General features: G+C 40.3%; 1 protein-coding gene across 2 annotated transcripts in view; it reads left to right on the top strand.

The window, feature by feature from the left end:
* The window catches only part of fbxw7 (F-box and WD repeat domain containing 7), a 62,158-nt gene that overhangs the window by 26,825 nt on the left and 17,960 nt on the right, over positions 1–17,373 (top strand). Inside the window, exons 1-3 of one of the 2 annotated variants that reach the window (XM_019259198.2) lie at positions 8,898–9,438; positions 13,501–13,577; positions 15,008–15,149. In XM_019259198.2, the coding sequence (XP_019114743.1) occupies positions 9,400–9,438; positions 13,501–13,577; positions 15,008–15,149 (258 nt within the window). In that variant the 5' untranslated portion in view covers positions 8,898–9,399. Of the gene's footprint in view, positions 1–8,897; positions 9,439–13,500; positions 13,578–15,007; positions 15,150–17,373 lie in introns of those variants that run through there. The other variant, XM_019259197.2, reaches the window with a different exon arrangement.

Genomic DNA, 17,373 nt, shown 5'->3' with positions numbered 1-17,373 from the left:
GGTCCATTCAAGGTCCACTGCTCTTCTGCCCTTCCTGATATGAAACATTTATGACCCTTGACCCTCGTCATTCCATGTAAGCCTTTTAAATCTTAGAAGACACATCTCTCTCGCCATCACTATCATCCATCTAACAGTCCTATAAATATTGTCTCAGCTTGCTCAGTTCTACCTGTATGGCAGATTAAAACACGGTAAGTCATGAACCAAATCACTGCATTACCTGTGATTGTTTTCTGGTGCATTATTTTGCCACTAGCAGTTTATAGTTTTCCTCAGGCTGTTTTGTTAAGCGATGGCTTCTCGTCATTTGTGTTTACAGAGCACCAAGCAAGTGTATCCGTTTTTATGTGGATTTCATTGCCATTTCTTGTTTTCTATACAGACAAATGTATATGTTTGCTTTTCATATCAAAGGTCAGTGGCTGTGGTTTAGTTTGATTTAATGAATATATCTAGTTGGTTGTGTCCAATCATCAGCATTGCTTTTACGTTGCATCATTCATCTTCCCCGACAAACAGCCAAATACAAAGATGTATGGACTTTCATGTGCTGCCCTTTTGATCTCCATTTCAAAAATAAAGCCATTATACGAGTCTTACTTTGTGCCATCCGACATGGCAGTTGATAGCAGTCAAGTCAGGCTCTAAAAAGGTTGCTATCGCCCACTCTGCTGGTGGTCCATCAGAGATAACCATAATCCCAGACACTTTAGACAAGGGCCTTGGCTTTCAAAGCATGGCAAGTGGACACATCTAAACAAGATTAAATGTGCCCTTCACTTTCTGGAAATTGGATTTCTATGTCAACATGGGAGTCGCAGATTTTACTCTTATCAGATGTTGTGGTTTTTTGCATTTATGCCTCTTCTCTACTTAACCTGGCTACTATAAATACTAAATACTACTAAAATAGGGCTGACAAAATAAGAGCTGGGTTTTCAACTTTTAAGTCAAGCAAAGATATTCTTTTTAGATTACCTCATTATTCAGGCTCATGTCAGTTGGTTCCACCCTGGTTTAATCATCAGAAAATGCAGAGACAACAGCTATTGTAAAGTACCTCATCCTTTAAGATAAATTTGCTGTACCAGCCTTCTCAGATCATTTTCCTTCTTGTCTCCCACTTTCTTGAACTTTGTCTTTCTACAAATTGTTAAAAAGTATCCCTCCATTCATCTTCCCAGTGAAGGAGGTTCTGCCCTGCACTCTTTGCTCTTTTGTTCCTCACCAGTTCATGTTGAGAAAGACATTACAGTCTGTCCTGCATAGAAATGTATGGCATTTTCCTCACAGTAGCACTTGTTGATTTTTCAAGGAAACCTTTTGGGGAACTTTGCTAAGATGCTGGCACCATTCCCCTCGAAACGCTTTCTCTTTTATGCTTCCTCAGATTATGGCAGAGGAGACTCAATGATAATGCATATTGGTATTATTAGTAGGGCTACTGGCGTGAAACTATTTTTAAACTTGAAGCCACTCTACCATCATAACATAAGCATAGATAGGGTAGATGCTGTGTTTTTGAGTGTGTAATATACTTGCACACCTCTGGGAAGCTTAGAAGTGCTCGATATACAGTACACACACCTTTTGAATTATACAGAGTATGTGAAGTTACATGTGTCATTTTTGATTATAAAGAGATATATCTTGTATAGATCCGATGTATCGCAGTACAGTGTTATTGTAGTGTATGTTCTGCACGGCTATACTTAGGCACAGTAGTGTTTTAAACTAAATGCCATTGTCAGCATGCTAACAAGGACAATGTTAAAATGCGGCTGTTAAAGTGTTTATCGCATTGACCATATTCACCATCAACTCAGGCTGATCATTTTATTAGTTTTCCAGATATGTGGCCATAATTTAAAGTGTCATCAACATGTCGGATGGCGACTCTATATAAAAAAACTCACCAAAGTGACTACAAATGAACCTGAGGGGGCCTGAATTGTCAAATTTCATGGCAATCCTTCCAATTGTTGTTGAGAAATCTTACTCAAAACCACAAACGTCAACCTCATGAAGCCATCAAAGATATCAGGGTACATCATCTGGGGACCATGACTGCAAAATGTTATGACAATCTACCCATTTATTGTTGATCTGGATCTATAATTGGACTGACATTGCTGTCTCTAAAGCCATGCCACTAACAAGGCTAATTTAAAAAGGTTAATGCCCAAAAGAAGGATGAGTGATCAATATATATATATATATTTGCTAATTTAATTGCTTCTAACAGACAGTATACCATCCTCTGATCTCTGATCCACTTAGATTAAGGTAAAATCTCAGTTCAGAGGTTGCCCAGCCATGTTTTCTTTTGAAACCAATTATTTGGAACAGCAAACATGCAAATGACTTCCTTGTGGGAGAGATAAAGGGTCATATGGATAGATGGTGTTCCAGATGAGATCAGTATCACACGGGGGTAAAATACCAAAGGCAGTGTGACGTGCGAGTTTGTGTAGCGAGTTCAGGTCGAGGCATGCAACCAAGTCACCGTCAGAATGTCCCCACGCGATCTCCCACCACCTTCTCAAGCATATTTGGGGTTCTACAGATGACAGGCAACACCCAGCAGGCTCAATTTGGCTCGCTCTGCTTCATCTGGGATGCAGAGTGGTAATTCTGGATGATTAAAGAGGTTTATTCGTTTCTGTGTAAATGTTTATGCCAGCCTGGCCAAGTTTCACCTGGCTCATCACACACATTTCCATAACCCTCTTTCATTTCTGAATGAGATATGACAGCTCAGGCTGCATCCAAATGCAAAACTAGATAGGCCTGTCGCTGGAAAAGGATTAGAAATGGAGGAAAATGTTAATACCTCTATGGTTAAAATTTTCCTGTACAATTTGACATTAGGATGTGACCCCCCTCCTGGGGTACTTATCGAATAGTATATTAGAATTATGAGAGAAGTTATTTGGAAAGTCGAAGTCAGCTTAATATGCAAGGCCGAAAGCTGTTTTAAAACTTTTAGATAGTCTTGACTAAATGAACTTTTGCTTATTTCAGAGCTTCATATGTATCCCGAGGTCTTTGCTTGAAACTTATTACAGACCAATTTCTTCCTGTTAGACTTTTCTGACTGATCTGAGAATAGAGCGTGTCATTGTACAGATATGATTGTACAGCTTGCAGTCTTCTGAGACAAACTTGTGGTTTTACACTATATAAATAAACTTGACTTTGGACAGGCTCTTCAAACGAGGAAGGCAATGCAGTTCAGGGAAGTCTCTGAATCAGAACCATCCAACTTCACAGCTCTATTGTAGGTCAGATATAACGAGGATCAGTATGAAGGGAGGTTGAGGCTCTTGGAGAGGGTCACAAATGTTTGTTTGAAGCTTTTTCTTACAACTGTTTCCAGCAAGCTAGCGCAGCTGAGCTGATGCATGCTTTGGGCACTTTGCCCATGGCCTTTGTATTTGGGTATGATGCTTGTGATTGGACAACACAACGATTGAGAGCCTCATCCAAGTGTTTAAAATGCAAAGAGACACATTTAGTCATTGATTACTTTTACCTCATTACTCTAGCAAAACACATTTAACACCTTCTGAGGAAAAACTTGGAGTGCAGCGTCTGCCTTTATCCCCTCTTCTAAAATTCTTCCCAGCAGGGACTACAAGGACAACTGAATGTCATCCAGCAGTCCTTGTAGACCTGCTGGGAAGAACTGTAGTCTGCCAGGATGTGAGTATTATTCTCCTCAGGTGCTATTTTGTGTATAAAGAAAAAATTAAACATGTCATGTCTTTGGGACAGGCACAACTGTACTTTTAACACAAAAAACAGCAAACAGTTGATGGTCGATGGTCTGTTTTTGCACATATAGCAGTTTAAATGTGACAAACTTTAGGTTTTATGAGGTTAAATTGGGGGTTTAGAAGCCAATCAGAAGCCAATACGTCTAGACACATTTCTAGATTGTCACCGTTACCTTGAAGAACACATCTAATCATTGAATTGTTAGGATAGACAATGGAGCTGTATTTTTGGCTTTCTGTGTGAATTTGGTGTACATATTGAGGGCACAGAGTCACTTCACTCAGCACTCACAACAGACTGCCTATCTTTTCCATGGGGAAATCAGCCTCTTGGTCTTATATTGCCTCGCTGAGGGTTTTATGGTCAATTTTAATAGCATGTATTACTAAATAAGGAGGATAAAGAGGAAATAAGGATGACTGACAAGAGACAGGGCAGAGTTCTAGACATCGTAGTCCTGCTACACATGTAGCTTTTGTAGAGGTTAATCTTTGTAGTCTAAGCTGTAATTTGACTTTGTGTTTGAGGGGAGCTGTGGGGAAGTCCAGGTTTTAAGCTGAGGAATAATTATGACTGTGTTTTGTAGACACAAGTCTTTGCAAATCATAAGCAGTAGTTTATCTCTGATGGTAGATGTCGTACAGGTTAAAAGAAGCCAACAGCCTCCTGCTCCACTTAAAACCTTCCACATTTAATGACATATTGCATCATTGTTGTGGTTTTATGCTTTACTGGCTTCTGCTTATTGTTAAATAAATAGATTTCTTTGTATTTGTCAATCCTTGGTTGCACAAATGCAATCAAGTGACAGTTTATATTATTGTCTCCTCACAAGACGTGTTTTTTCTTATCATGAAATGAGACTTCACCACTCATTAACTGACAAAATTCCCATTTAGATTCTGTTAAGTGAGTGATAAATGACAAATAACACTTAGCATTATGTTTACCCAGTATTTTATGACGCAGCTTCACCTACTTAAGCTTTTCAGTGTATGCGTGGATGCCTGTGTTGGGTAGCAACACTGGCTTTTTTGAATTTCATCATCCTGTCCTTACAGTGAATTTTGTGTAATTTTTTTTTTCAGTTTCATTTGCATAGACTATTGCATATTAATTATTTTCTCAGGCTCCTCTTCTTGTATATACTAAAATGCTGCATCTGCTTAAAACTACAATTCCTAAATAATTGCCAATAATTGCAAATACTGACCTCTGTTCTTCATTTATTTTCTTAGAAGCCCATTGATGTCACAGGGGAGATACCAGTGGCTCTTGCTTTAATTTCTTTTTTGACCCGACCCCTTCAAACTTGAATGTTCTGGTCGCGTGGGTGGCTGTAGGATATGTTAATTCAACACCATGCTGATGATGCTATTATTATCCTCTGCAGAATGCCATGATCCATGGTTTCCTTATTCATCAAACCTCCCCCACACGCATTGCATCTGTCCAGCCTGGAATGAGGCTCACATTTTACCATTTCAGAAAAACCTATTGAGAGGAGACCCCCCTAGTCCTCATTTTTTTTTCCACAGAGGGGACAATTGCACAATGACATGGCCTCGTTTAGTGATGCATCACTGCCTAAGAAGTATTTCCATCCTTCAAGTTCACCACCTCACATTAAACATTTGCTCAAGAAAGCCCTTTTTCTTCCAGGAGTGTAGCCCTTTTTCCCACCAACATCTGGTGGTTTGGAATAGCAGGCCAGTCACATTCTTGCATACTAGACAGATGTTAGACCTATAATTCAGTCTTCTAGGACTTGAACGATTAATGATAACAGAAAATTAATCTGACAATTTAGATAACTCGTGGTTGCGGCTAACTTCTGTTTTTATCTGAGTTCTTTGGTCTATGAAGTAAAACAATTTCCTGTTGCAACTTTCCACGGCCCAAGTTGACATTTTTAGTTTCCTTGGTTTGTGTTACAGCCCCAAAGATATTGAATTTTATTTTAATTTTTATCATAGAATAACAAAACAAGCAAATCTTCATATGTGTTAAGCCATAAGCAGTGAGATCTTGGCTTTTTTTCCCCCCATCAATTAATAAACGAATCATTTTGGCACCACATCAAAATATCAGTTTTCTACTAAATTGTGCTCTGCGTTTATCATTTAATTTGACATTTTGTAGATTAGACAATCAGTGAATTGATTTAAAAAAAAAGTCAGTAAATTAACTGATGAGGACAATTATCAATACAGCGGCCAAATTCATCCATTTATTAATCGCCTCCTTCCGTATTTGTATTCAACCAAGAATGCTCAACTTATCTGCAAACTCGTACTGTATCTACTGATGTTGTCTATTATTTGTGCACAGTCAAATGAGACAACATTTGCATTTCCCCACAAGCTATCTACTACACTGCGATGTAATGAGTGTATTTTTATACATCCTCCGCTGTGCAAATATTGCAGCAAAAGGAGCCGATGTCTGATGATTATTACCTGAAATGGTTTGTTTGTTTTGGGGGAAAGAAATGTTCAAATTTTGTTGTAGAAAACATTTTTTTTTTCTGAGCTTTATCCGCTGAGCAGCAGAATTTTGGTTATGATGAGAAGGAGGTCAGTATCAAGGTGGGGGGCTGTTAATGCTTTACCAACTGGCAGAAGGAGAGCGACAAAAGAGGCCACGGCCTATTCAAAGGCCACAGCGCAACTCCTCTCGCATGCCAAGCATTCCAATGTGCTGTGTAAAGGTTGAGCAGACAGAGAGCTACGAGAGGGCCTTTCTCATGAGGGCCACCTTAAACACAGACAGACAAAGCTCGAACCGCTCTGTCTGATGCACCCTGACATCCACGGATTTGCATGCTTTTCTGTGTATTCCTACAGTGAGAAAGTGAGACTAAAATGTTAGGATTAGCCAAGTCCCTTCACACCTGTCGTGTACTCTCAACTGATTGTGATTTATATTTCTTACTACATTCATTCAGACTTTTTTCCACCCAGTAAATCCTGCATCCTCCTGTATAATTACTATGTCAGAACCTATAAGGATTACAGAGTGCAAGTGCCACGTCACCACATCAATTTCTTCATTGTCTAATTCAAAATAACTCAACAATTCTGCCTCACATTGTGGCAGATTTTTTACCAGAACCCTCTTGCCAAGTTTTTCTTTTCAGTAACGAGCCTTAAATTCCCCCCTGTGCCAGGTCATTCAGTAATTACAGGTGTAAGCCGGGAGTGTCTGGACGGCTGCCAGATCTCAATGCTTCATCACCTGTGAATAGAGCCCTTCCCACGACCCTTCATTGTGTCCCCTGTTTCGATGAGCTAATGCCGGTGTCTTGTGAGGTCAAGGGAAGCAAATGTCGAAGATCTTTTGAAAGTAATGGCATGGTGGAAACCGGTATGATCTGGATGTCTATAACATTTTTGCAGGAGAAAATTGTGTCATCGCATCGCAAGCCATCAAACCCGTGCTTATGGTTTAATTTAAAGTGCACACAAATATCATTGTTTATAAATGGAAACCGGGCAGTTTAATATAGAAATGTGTTTGTTTGTTCTCTTGCAGCAGTCACGTAACACAGTTGGCCACGGACAAAGTTTAATATTTTTTGTTCTCAATTTGTCCAAATTAATCAAACAAAAAGCTTTGAGTGTATTTATCTTCTGCGTCTAAACAAGACAAATGTGGTTTGTCACACAACTCAAAATGCTTTTGAAAAGGCAGTAAATCGTGTATTTTAAAACTAAAGCTGCCATTTTAATGTTGTAATTTTTACTGGCTGTAACGATGGCAGTTGTGAAGCCAGCTGTACATATTGTTCTTAACTGAGCAGATGCAGTCTCCCATTACCTGCTTATACTGAAATGCAAATATTGGGTCTGTACGCGCAAATAAGCAGGTGCAGCAGCCGCTGGGGATCCAATCACACTGTTGCCTGATAGATTATAATGGCAGACCATTTTGTGTCACGTGATCTGGTGGCTGGGATGTTGACTTAAATGCAGTATGTTCAATGCATGTATGCAGTGATGGACGAAGTCAGAAGATCAGTTACTTTGAGTAAGAAAAAACTTTGTAGAGCTCATTTTTAATTGTTTTTATATACTTTTGGGTAGTTTAATCTATAACAATGTGTCATATTTTATAGAACTGTGATTCAGCGTTTAATCCGATTAGTCAGTTTAGAATGAATTGCCAACAATTTTAATAGTGGATTTAATCTTTGAGTCACTTATCAAGCAATATTGCCGAACATTTTCTGCTTGCAGCTGCTCAACTGAAGATATTCAGCTTTTCTTTTTCCTACATCATTATAAGATAAATACTTTGCTCTTCAGAGACCTACGAGTGACGTCACACATGCATTCTTTCTACTGTCAGTGGTTGATACCTTCATTTTATAAACTGGTCATATCATATTCTGTATGTAAAATTGCTCTCTGAAACCATGTATAAAGTAGTAACATAAAATGGAGATACTCACATTTAATCTTGAGTAAATGTATCGAGGAGGCAGATTGACTTACTTGAGTTTAATCTATTTGATGCAGAGCATTTTAGAAGTGAGGATGCTTCCCAGTGTTGTAGTAGTACCTGGAGAAGTGGGTATATGCTTAATGTGCTCTTTAATGTGGCCATAGAGCAAAGGATGTACTCTTACATATGTATCTCACACCAAAAATGGCCCAGTAGGATTTAAACATTGTCACTTAACTTCAGGATAAGGATCATTATGAAATCAACATAGATTTTGTAATGAATACTGACCCACGGAAGAGTGGGAGAACTGCATCTGCCTTCGCAATCCTAAGAAAAAACTGTCTGATGCGCATCAGAGATGATTCAGAAGTCACATATATACACACCCTGCATTACAGCACTGATGCTTCCAGTAAAAAATAAAGATGAGCCTTGGGCGGGGCGCATGGATGAGGTGTTTTGGTTCTGCAACAAGTGGGGGTCCACCTTTTTCTTTAAGCCCAAAGGACAAGTGCGCACCCCACCCGGTGCGTGTGTGTGTGTGTGTTTGAGTGTGCAGCCTCCTCTGTTACGCATATGTCCCCGGTACCTTGCTCGCAGAGGATGCGCTGCGCACAGTGTTGAACGTTGGACTGCACCATTCCTGCCGTCTACACCGGGGAGGCTGTAATCCGATCCTGTTTGGAGGAGCCGCCGTGCAAGCCTGTGAAGAGAGGAAGAGAGAGGGCACTGCTCTGCGCTCTGACGCTCTCCACTCCTCCCACTTTTCTGCCGAGTGTCACCCTCCTTCTCCCTCATCTGTTCACTCCCCTGCTCGGTGAGGGCTGGTCGGCGGCGCACACGCCTCCGGGATCGTCGCATCGCATTGTTCACCCACCCGACCGAGCCTCCGTTAAGTCGGCGCGACACTGCACACGGAGCTTTCTTTTTTTTTTTTTTTCTTTAAACACCTCTATACATTTTTCCTAAATGTCTTTACCGGGGGAATCTACCGCATGCACGCCAGTCCGGTGACGTGCCCGAGCATGTTCACATCACAGACGGCGTCGGATTTACCTGAGAGTACGCTGCCCTCACACCGTCAGAGCGATCTCCCCACCGCGCACACACATTTGGACTTCACCGATTGTCACTGAAGAGGAAAAAGGAAAACACCGGATTACAACGATGGGGTTCTACGGCACTTTAAAGATGATTTTCTACAAAGTGAGTAGGATCTTTAACCGCCTGTCTCACCTACCCAAAAATAAATAAATAAAAAAAAATCATTCAATGTTTGACTCGCTCTGTCGCCTTCATTATGTTTGACGCGCCTCTCTCGCGGCACATCGCACGGCCACTGCGGAGGATGAACAGCAGTGTAGCAGACCCCCAGAGACGCCGCTTTAATTGCCCGGGCCCTATATGATATGTTATGTTATGTTATGTGATGTGATGTTAGTGCTGTGCATCCCTTTTCTCCCCCCTCTTCATAGTAACTTCAGCCGTGTAAATAAACGCACCAAATCAGGGCAAATGGTTGTATTTGTAAAAGGGGTTACTGCTGTGGCACATATGGCATTTTAATTCTGCAACGCTGGATGAAAAATATGTTCATATCTGCGCTTCATACACTACAGATTTTCCTGTTTTCTGGTCCCATTTTTGCCTCAGCATTGGCTCGATGCTCTCTGCACCTGTACATCAACTGTGGTCCTCCCTTCTAACATAACCTAGTACATGCTTTAGCTTATAACACGTATGTATAACATGATTATACATTGCTGGGATCACTTGTGTCTGTTTTAACACATGCATACGTCCACTTTTGCAACAAAAAAAAAAAATCAGTTCCAGGGACAAAAACAGCCAGTTTTCTCTTTCTCCTTGCGATCCTCCCCAGTTTGCAGGGTTATTATGATTCTACATTATGCAGCAGTGGTTATCTTGCACTGACCGAAGTGACTGCCTGAGATTGCATGCATGTGATCAGTCTGCTGTCGCCTGTTGGAGTAGCCTATTCGTTGACATTGTGCACTCGCCTCAGGCTCCAACCCGCAGATAATGGGTCACTGTGTCAGACTGCGCGATGTAGAATATCCTCAAGGATGTTGGGTGTATTAAGCTGGATGGCAGCCATATAATGAGTCTCCTTTTTTAGTTGGGAATTCAGAGTGGAAATGGGAATCTGTGCAATGTAAACAAATCGTATATCATTCAATATTTTCTCAGTAATATATTGCAATGTGGGGTATTTTTTGTGTATCTGTGTGCAGTTTGTGTGGTGTTGAAGCTTTTACTCAATTAATCCTAAAGATTAAGTGACAGTGTCATTCTAAATCAATAGGCAATAGTTTATTGGATTGAACAGTGGCTCATTGGTATTCTCCATCCATTTTGTGGATGTGCTCACTCTAAGATATCTGGATTTTGAAGTCAGCCCCAGGAGCTCCAACATTTTTCTGCCGCTCTTTTTTTGGCACTGACAGTAACTGAAACACCAAGACTGATTTTATTCTAAACACACACTCAAACCTATTTTCCGGTTGGATTTCAGTTCTACAACTTGCCAGTTCTTTCCAAAATGGCCAGTAGTCAGACGCAGAAGTGTTTCTGCGTCTCGGCTGATTGACATGATAAAAACCGTTTCTTAGCTGCTTGAAAACGGCGTTTGAAAAACGAGAAAAGATTCTCCAAGTGACTGATGCTGCAGGATGTACTCTGCGTTGAAATGAATCAACACATTATGTAAGAGCGATTGCTGTCTTTAAAATATCATTAACTCTCTGTGTGTTATCCATCTGTCGTGCTTTTGGACAGAAAGGGGGGAAGCCTTGAGGAAGGAGGGGACGACTGATTAGTAGTGATTTACAAACACTGCGCTCTCTGGTTACCTTTTCCCAGGCTGAAACACAAGAAGACGCTGGTTACACGCTGTGTTTTTTCACGCCCGCATTTAGTTTGAGGTTTTTCTTACATGTGCACACAGAGGCGCACACACACTCAAAGCCAGCCAGGCAGGCAGGCAGCGCTCCCCCTTTTTTCTCTCTCACACACTGAAGCGCACACACACAAACACACCCAATGCATGCGTACACACACCCAGGCTCTCCTTGGCTACTGAACTGCCATTGCAGTGAGATCACTGCTTCAAGAACAAGGCAGTTGGGTTTAAGAGCTGGAATATCTTATAAACCCTCTTCCTCAGCAGTCAGATATTTTAAATGTAGACAAATGGGACGTGAGCTAGACTACGTTTGAATGTATTTTTGCTACTTTGATTAAATTTCCATGTGCTTTTTCTACACACCTCCCTAATGATTTACTCAAGATTTACACAGGAGCTGACATGTGAAGGGAAAAGCTCACAAATCATTGGTCAGATCTCCGTCTTAATGTCCAGGGGGGCACCTAACCTGCAGTAGATGTTGCTGTGCAAGTCATGTACACATGCCAGTAGAGACTCCAGCTTGTGTTAGTTGTTGTGGTGCATTGATTCATTCTGTAGTCCACGTCAAATACAAATGATCTCCTATTGATGCTCAAATGCATTGATGCAGTGAAGTTGCCGATGACCTGAGAATCATTCAGCATTTCTGGATTTGTTTTTTTGGACTTTGTTCGTCATTGTTTTGATGTATTGCAACACTCAAATGTGAGCCCCAGGCTGGAACCACTGAGAGGACAAACACACACACCCCAAATTATAGTGATAAAAAACAAAAAAACACACATCTTGAGGAGAGACATGTAATCATTCCACTGTAAAGCCAGACAGTATGGAGTCAAACGTCCAGTGCTTCCCCCCCCTGTAGTGTATGCTACAATAACGTACCCAAAATATATCAAAACTGTATTGTTTCTCTCCAAAGGGCGAAAAAAAGTGTTTTGAATGTGGTTTCTGTTTTCTATACGCCATTATCAGATCCTACAATAGCATCAGGACAGATGGAAGTTCTGCAACAAATTGCCCAGTGCAGGTTTTGTTTTGCAGCACAGCAGGCTTACAGACTGTAACTGCAGACAAACAGCTGACAAATTCTTTTGACCCTAAATCAAAGTATAAAACATGAATTGTTATGCCACAAGAGAAAAACATGTTGCGTTGAACAATGCAGGAATAAATCATTCATCTGCGCCATGATGTCTTCCTTTCTTTTTTTGTCTCTTTGTAGACCAGCATCAAACCATGCTAAGCTTTCACTTAAACATAAAACATAGTTACTTAATCAAGAAACAAAAGCCATACAGGCACATTGCGTGCTTTATTTTGGCCAGACAATCAGTGTTCAGTTTGTTAATCATGAGGGACCGGCGATGAGATGGTGATCACTTGCATGTTTGGTGAGAGGTCTTGCTAGAGAAAGAGAGAGACAGACAGAGAGACAGACAGAGAGAGAGAGTGGCAGGCATGGGATGAAGAAAATTGGCTTGCCCAGGCCTTTACACAGGCTCCTTTGTTTGCGCAGTAGGGTAGGTGGTAGGAGACTGGGTGGTGTGCGCACACGCAGGTGATAGAGGGTGATAACAGACAGATTTGCTCTGTTTTTCTATCTCGAGTATCAAACTTTCAATGCCAAAGAATATACCACGTACCCTCTCTGAACATGTTTTTACACTTTGTGGTTATTTGTGTGTATGAACGGTCTGTATACTTACAGTTTCGAGTGTGAATGTGTGATTGCCTCTGGGTATTACAGCATGTCTGGTTGCCCAGAGATCACTGTTGACACTTGTCATGTTTCCCCAACGTGGAAAACAATCCAAATTAAGTTCAGCGTGGTTAAACAAGCACCTGCTTTGTATCGTGCTATCTCATAACGTCGAGCTGCTTCATCTACAGATGGCTCTCTGCTTTGTTATGGAACATGCTAATAAAATGAATCTGTAGCCCATGCATTAAAGTTTAATTTCCTATTTGCATAAATCTGTTGCAAGCCTGTGGTGTCTGTATTTTATACGCCGAATTTCAGACATAATGTTAACAAAGTCTGTAACTTGCAAAAGCAATTTTCTGCTTCTGTCCCTGTTTTTAAAAACTTCCATGAACCATGTCCTTCCTTTAAATTTGCTTTTCAAGACTTGGCTTCTCCCTTTTAAAAAGCAAAGCCATGCCAGAACTGCCCCCTCCACCCAAATTCTACATGGCACACACGTACATTTTCTTCTCAGAAGGATGTAATGTAATCATTAGCTTTCTGCTTTGAAGACAATTCCCTGCAGTATTAATCTGTGATGGTTTCTGTTGTTTTTCTTTTCTCATTGTTTTTTCTTTTTGTTTTCCCTCAGATGAAGAGAAAGTTGGACCCCGAGGTCCGAACTTTCCCTTCAGGAAAAAAGCCCTGCAAAGGCCCAGAATATTCCAGGTAAGCAACCTACATTTCACCCATAAGGCCTCCCAGTTGCTCAACGACAGTGTCTCCCAATTTTTCTTTTACTGCAGCGTTCTGCATTTGTTTCCCCACCTAAGGTCAAAAGGATTTCATTAGAAATCACATTTTAAAGAGCCATGTTTTCTTATTTTATCGCTGTACACATGTGTAATGAACCTGCCATGAAAAGAAATGATGAAAAAAAAATATCAAGAGGTACGAACAAAGATGCTACGTGTCTTCAAACAGAATGATCCGCCAGCATCCAGCCAGCAGTCCCAGATGTTTCTCTAGCCCTGAATATTTAATGCACGTGTTCACATGTAGCCACATTAAAATTCAGACTGAACACAGCCACTTAATTGTAAATGTTGCCATGTAACTGGCTCCGGCTCAGCTTTCTCTCCCATTAAAAATGAATCAATAATGAAATGGACCCCCAGCTTTCCATTTTGCTGTCAGCCGGCAGAATCTGGAGTATCGACGGTGCCCACTGGATGGTTTCTCCCGCTGCCCTGACATTACAAGGGCACCCGGGCACTCTTTGAAGTCCTGTGCTGCTTTTCACATCCAGGTTCTTACAACAGGAGTCTGGGATTGTGCATACTTTGAAGTCTCGGAGTTAAAAATATATATTGCATGTACCTTCAGGCAGGAGTTTCTTGCGATTTTGACATACTGCCTGCCAGTCAGATGTACTTATCCTATTGTGACCAATAGGATAACGAGGACATAAAAAATCTTTATTTTTCTAAAGTTTGTGTTTTTATTTACAGTAGTTGATTCAGGCTAGAACTGTGTAATTATAGCTGTTTTTAAATTATGAAAGAATATAACAGTTGCTCTTGGATATAGAATAGAAAGGACTTCTTGGCTGGCTTCTTGGTGTTAATAAGAGATTTTACCCTTATTAATATAACGGCACATCTGTTCACTTGGTCATAAACTCTACGTAAGAAAAAAGAATGGGGGTTTAATTTAGAAAATTAGCATAACATAAAAAGAAAACAAGTTTTATTTGATTTTGCCTCACAGTATGCACATGCTTTCAGCCAAGGTTTTTATTGCTAAATCAAATCAGTGACAGGCCGAACTGCTTTTAAAGAGCAGCCTTAAATATTTAACTTTACGCATTATTTGCTGTTCGAGTGTCCCGTCTTTTGTGTTATCTCTGTTGACAGAATTATCTATAATGAAAATATCTGCAGCAAAACTAACCCAGGAACAACTAAATTCCCTCATAATGAGCTGCTTCTCATTACTGGTGTATCCTTTATATGTCCCTAAAGTACCCAGAATGTTTTTCTTAATGTTTCCTGTTGAAAGCAGCTTTCACATCCTCTCTCTAACGTCTGCAGTGGGTTGCCTCTAATATCTCATAATTATTAGTTTTTAAGGGTTTTTTCTTTCCTTATTATTTGCAGCCCGACAGGAATTGTCCCGTGTCCAGCCACACCCACCACATTTGGCCACATTAGAACAGCCAACGGTCAGGGGCAGCAGAGACGGCGTATCACCTCAATCCAGCCACCCACGGGTCTCCAAGAATGGCTCCGAACATTTCAGGTGAGCACGTTTTCTTCTTCTCCTTCTCTTTTTTTTTCTTCTTTTAACTCCCCAACGGGCGACTCTGAACCCTCGAGCTAAAGCTCATCAAAAAGCAGATGTTGTACCCAATCAATGTTCACTAAGTCTCAAAGATAATTGGAGCCTTGTTGTTCTGGCCCACCACATTACCATAAGCACTGTAGCGTGGAAGTGGAATTAGCCGTACCTGTTCTGACTAAAAAGCAGAGTTATAGCATCACATGGTTTCTACGGTAGACTTATAAGCTGTATTAAAATTTGAACAGATGTTGTCTTCTGAAGATGCTCTGAAATAAATAAGATAAAGTTGTAGAATCATGTATTTTTAATACATTATACAAGGTGAGTAATGCAGATTTTTGGGTCTCTTAAGAGGTTATTTTTGATTGGCAAACATGGAACAGACAACGTTTGCTGTTCAGTATCAGTTTTTTATCCACTTCAGTGATTATAGTCAGTGTGTGTCGAGACATGTAAGGGAATACTGTATTTATTTCTCCATTTGATAGTTTAACCTACCTTTTGTATTAATTTTCTTACATTATCATTGTCTGTGCAAATGCAACATAATGGAGACATTTATTTCATATTAATCTTCAGCTCTAATGATTCCAGACCTCATGGAAACATGGTGTCATTTAAACATATTAGCCTCGACAGGGTCTCTCTGATTTCCTATATAATAGGTTGCCATGGTTTTCATTACTTAAGAGAGCTTAAACTCATTATCTTTGAATAGCTGGGTGATGCTGTGACACCTCAGTGTTTACTTTACATATATTAGTGTTCAGGCCTGACCCACGGCAGTGTCTGCACCGTCTTTAATCTGCCAGCTCAACCTCAAACTTACATTCTGTGCATTCCCCAGTCCAGTCCTAGCCTGTAGCTCCTTAGAGAGGAGAAACACAACTACAAAGCAGGATACTGTACCGAGAAAGAATGTTTCCCACGAAAAACCTTCAAACTACTGGTGTTGTTTTTGAGATTTTTCCATTGTTAATGACTGGCACACGTTACATTACAAGGATTAGTTTGAGATTTTGGGTTTATTCCGTCTTCTTTTGAAAGTTGGATGAGAAGATCCAGCTCATGTCTCCAATAAATTCAAAGCTACAGCCAGCAGCTGATAAACTTGGCATAGCGTACAGACCTGCAACAGCTAGCATAGCTCTGTCCTACGATGACAAACACTTCAAAGCACCTCTAAAGCTCAGTAATTAACACTTTATATCTTATTCAATCCATACAATAACTTTGATACATGAACATGCCAAAAATAGTGAAGATGTAGAACTACTCGCATACAGGCACATCTGGTTTGATACTAGAATTTTAAAATATAGTCAAATAACACATATTTCCTCTTGAACTTTATCTAAATAAAGGCACGGGGAATTATTCTGTCTGGCATAAGAGATGAAGTTATTGCCTCTTCAGTGTTTCTGTTTTACTTGTAGCCTCTTTGAAGGATAAAAAAATCCGTCTTTTTAGAATTTAGTCTCTTTTTTTGTTTTGTTTTTTTGTTTTTTTAGCAGATACTTGAACATTTCCATGAGCTGAAGTATTTTATCAGCAACCGGTCACAATGTTTAGTTGATCAAAAGAGCAGCAGCCTGAATTCCCGACATGTTCAAGTGTCAGCACTGAGATTCTCATGGCATTATTATTATCGTCGTTGTTGAGCCAACGCTCTCCATCAAAGTTACTTTGAAATCATTGAGGTCTTCAGATATGATTTCAGATAAATATTCAACATTAATCTGCAATGTCTGAAGCTCCGCTGGGAACAATGAAGGACAAAACTCACTTTTTACAAAAAATATTCCACATTTCTGCACTTTAAATTTGTACCAAATTAAATCACACTCAACAGGAAACATTTAAATAGTACAATAATAATACAAAACAAATGAGAGGGTTTACTGGCACTTTTAAACACACAAGTGACACATGAGTAGCTGTTGCATGCTCCTCCCCGGTGGTAGGGAGGAGGTCTCTGAACCCCCTGATTACCTCCGGTACCAGCACCTCTGGCTAAAGCTTTTAGTTGCCAAATTACAGGTGGTTTGCGTGTGTGCCAGATTTTCCATCCTGCCCGTAGCCTGTAATCATTGTTAGATTTCAACACTCCACAGGGGGAAAAACAACTGTTTGGTTCAACATACACTACAGTCCAAAAAAATAAATAAATAAAATAAAAAAT

The sequence above is a fragment of the Larimichthys crocea genome, chromosome X (genome assembly GCF_000972845.2).
Source record: "Larimichthys crocea isolate SSNF chromosome X, L_crocea_2.0, whole genome shotgun sequence".
NCBI lineage: Eukaryota > Metazoa > Chordata > Actinopteri > Sciaenidae > Larimichthys > Larimichthys crocea.
The sequence above is the reverse complement of the archived record's forward strand: the minus strand, read 5'-3'. Positions and strand labels throughout refer to the sequence as shown.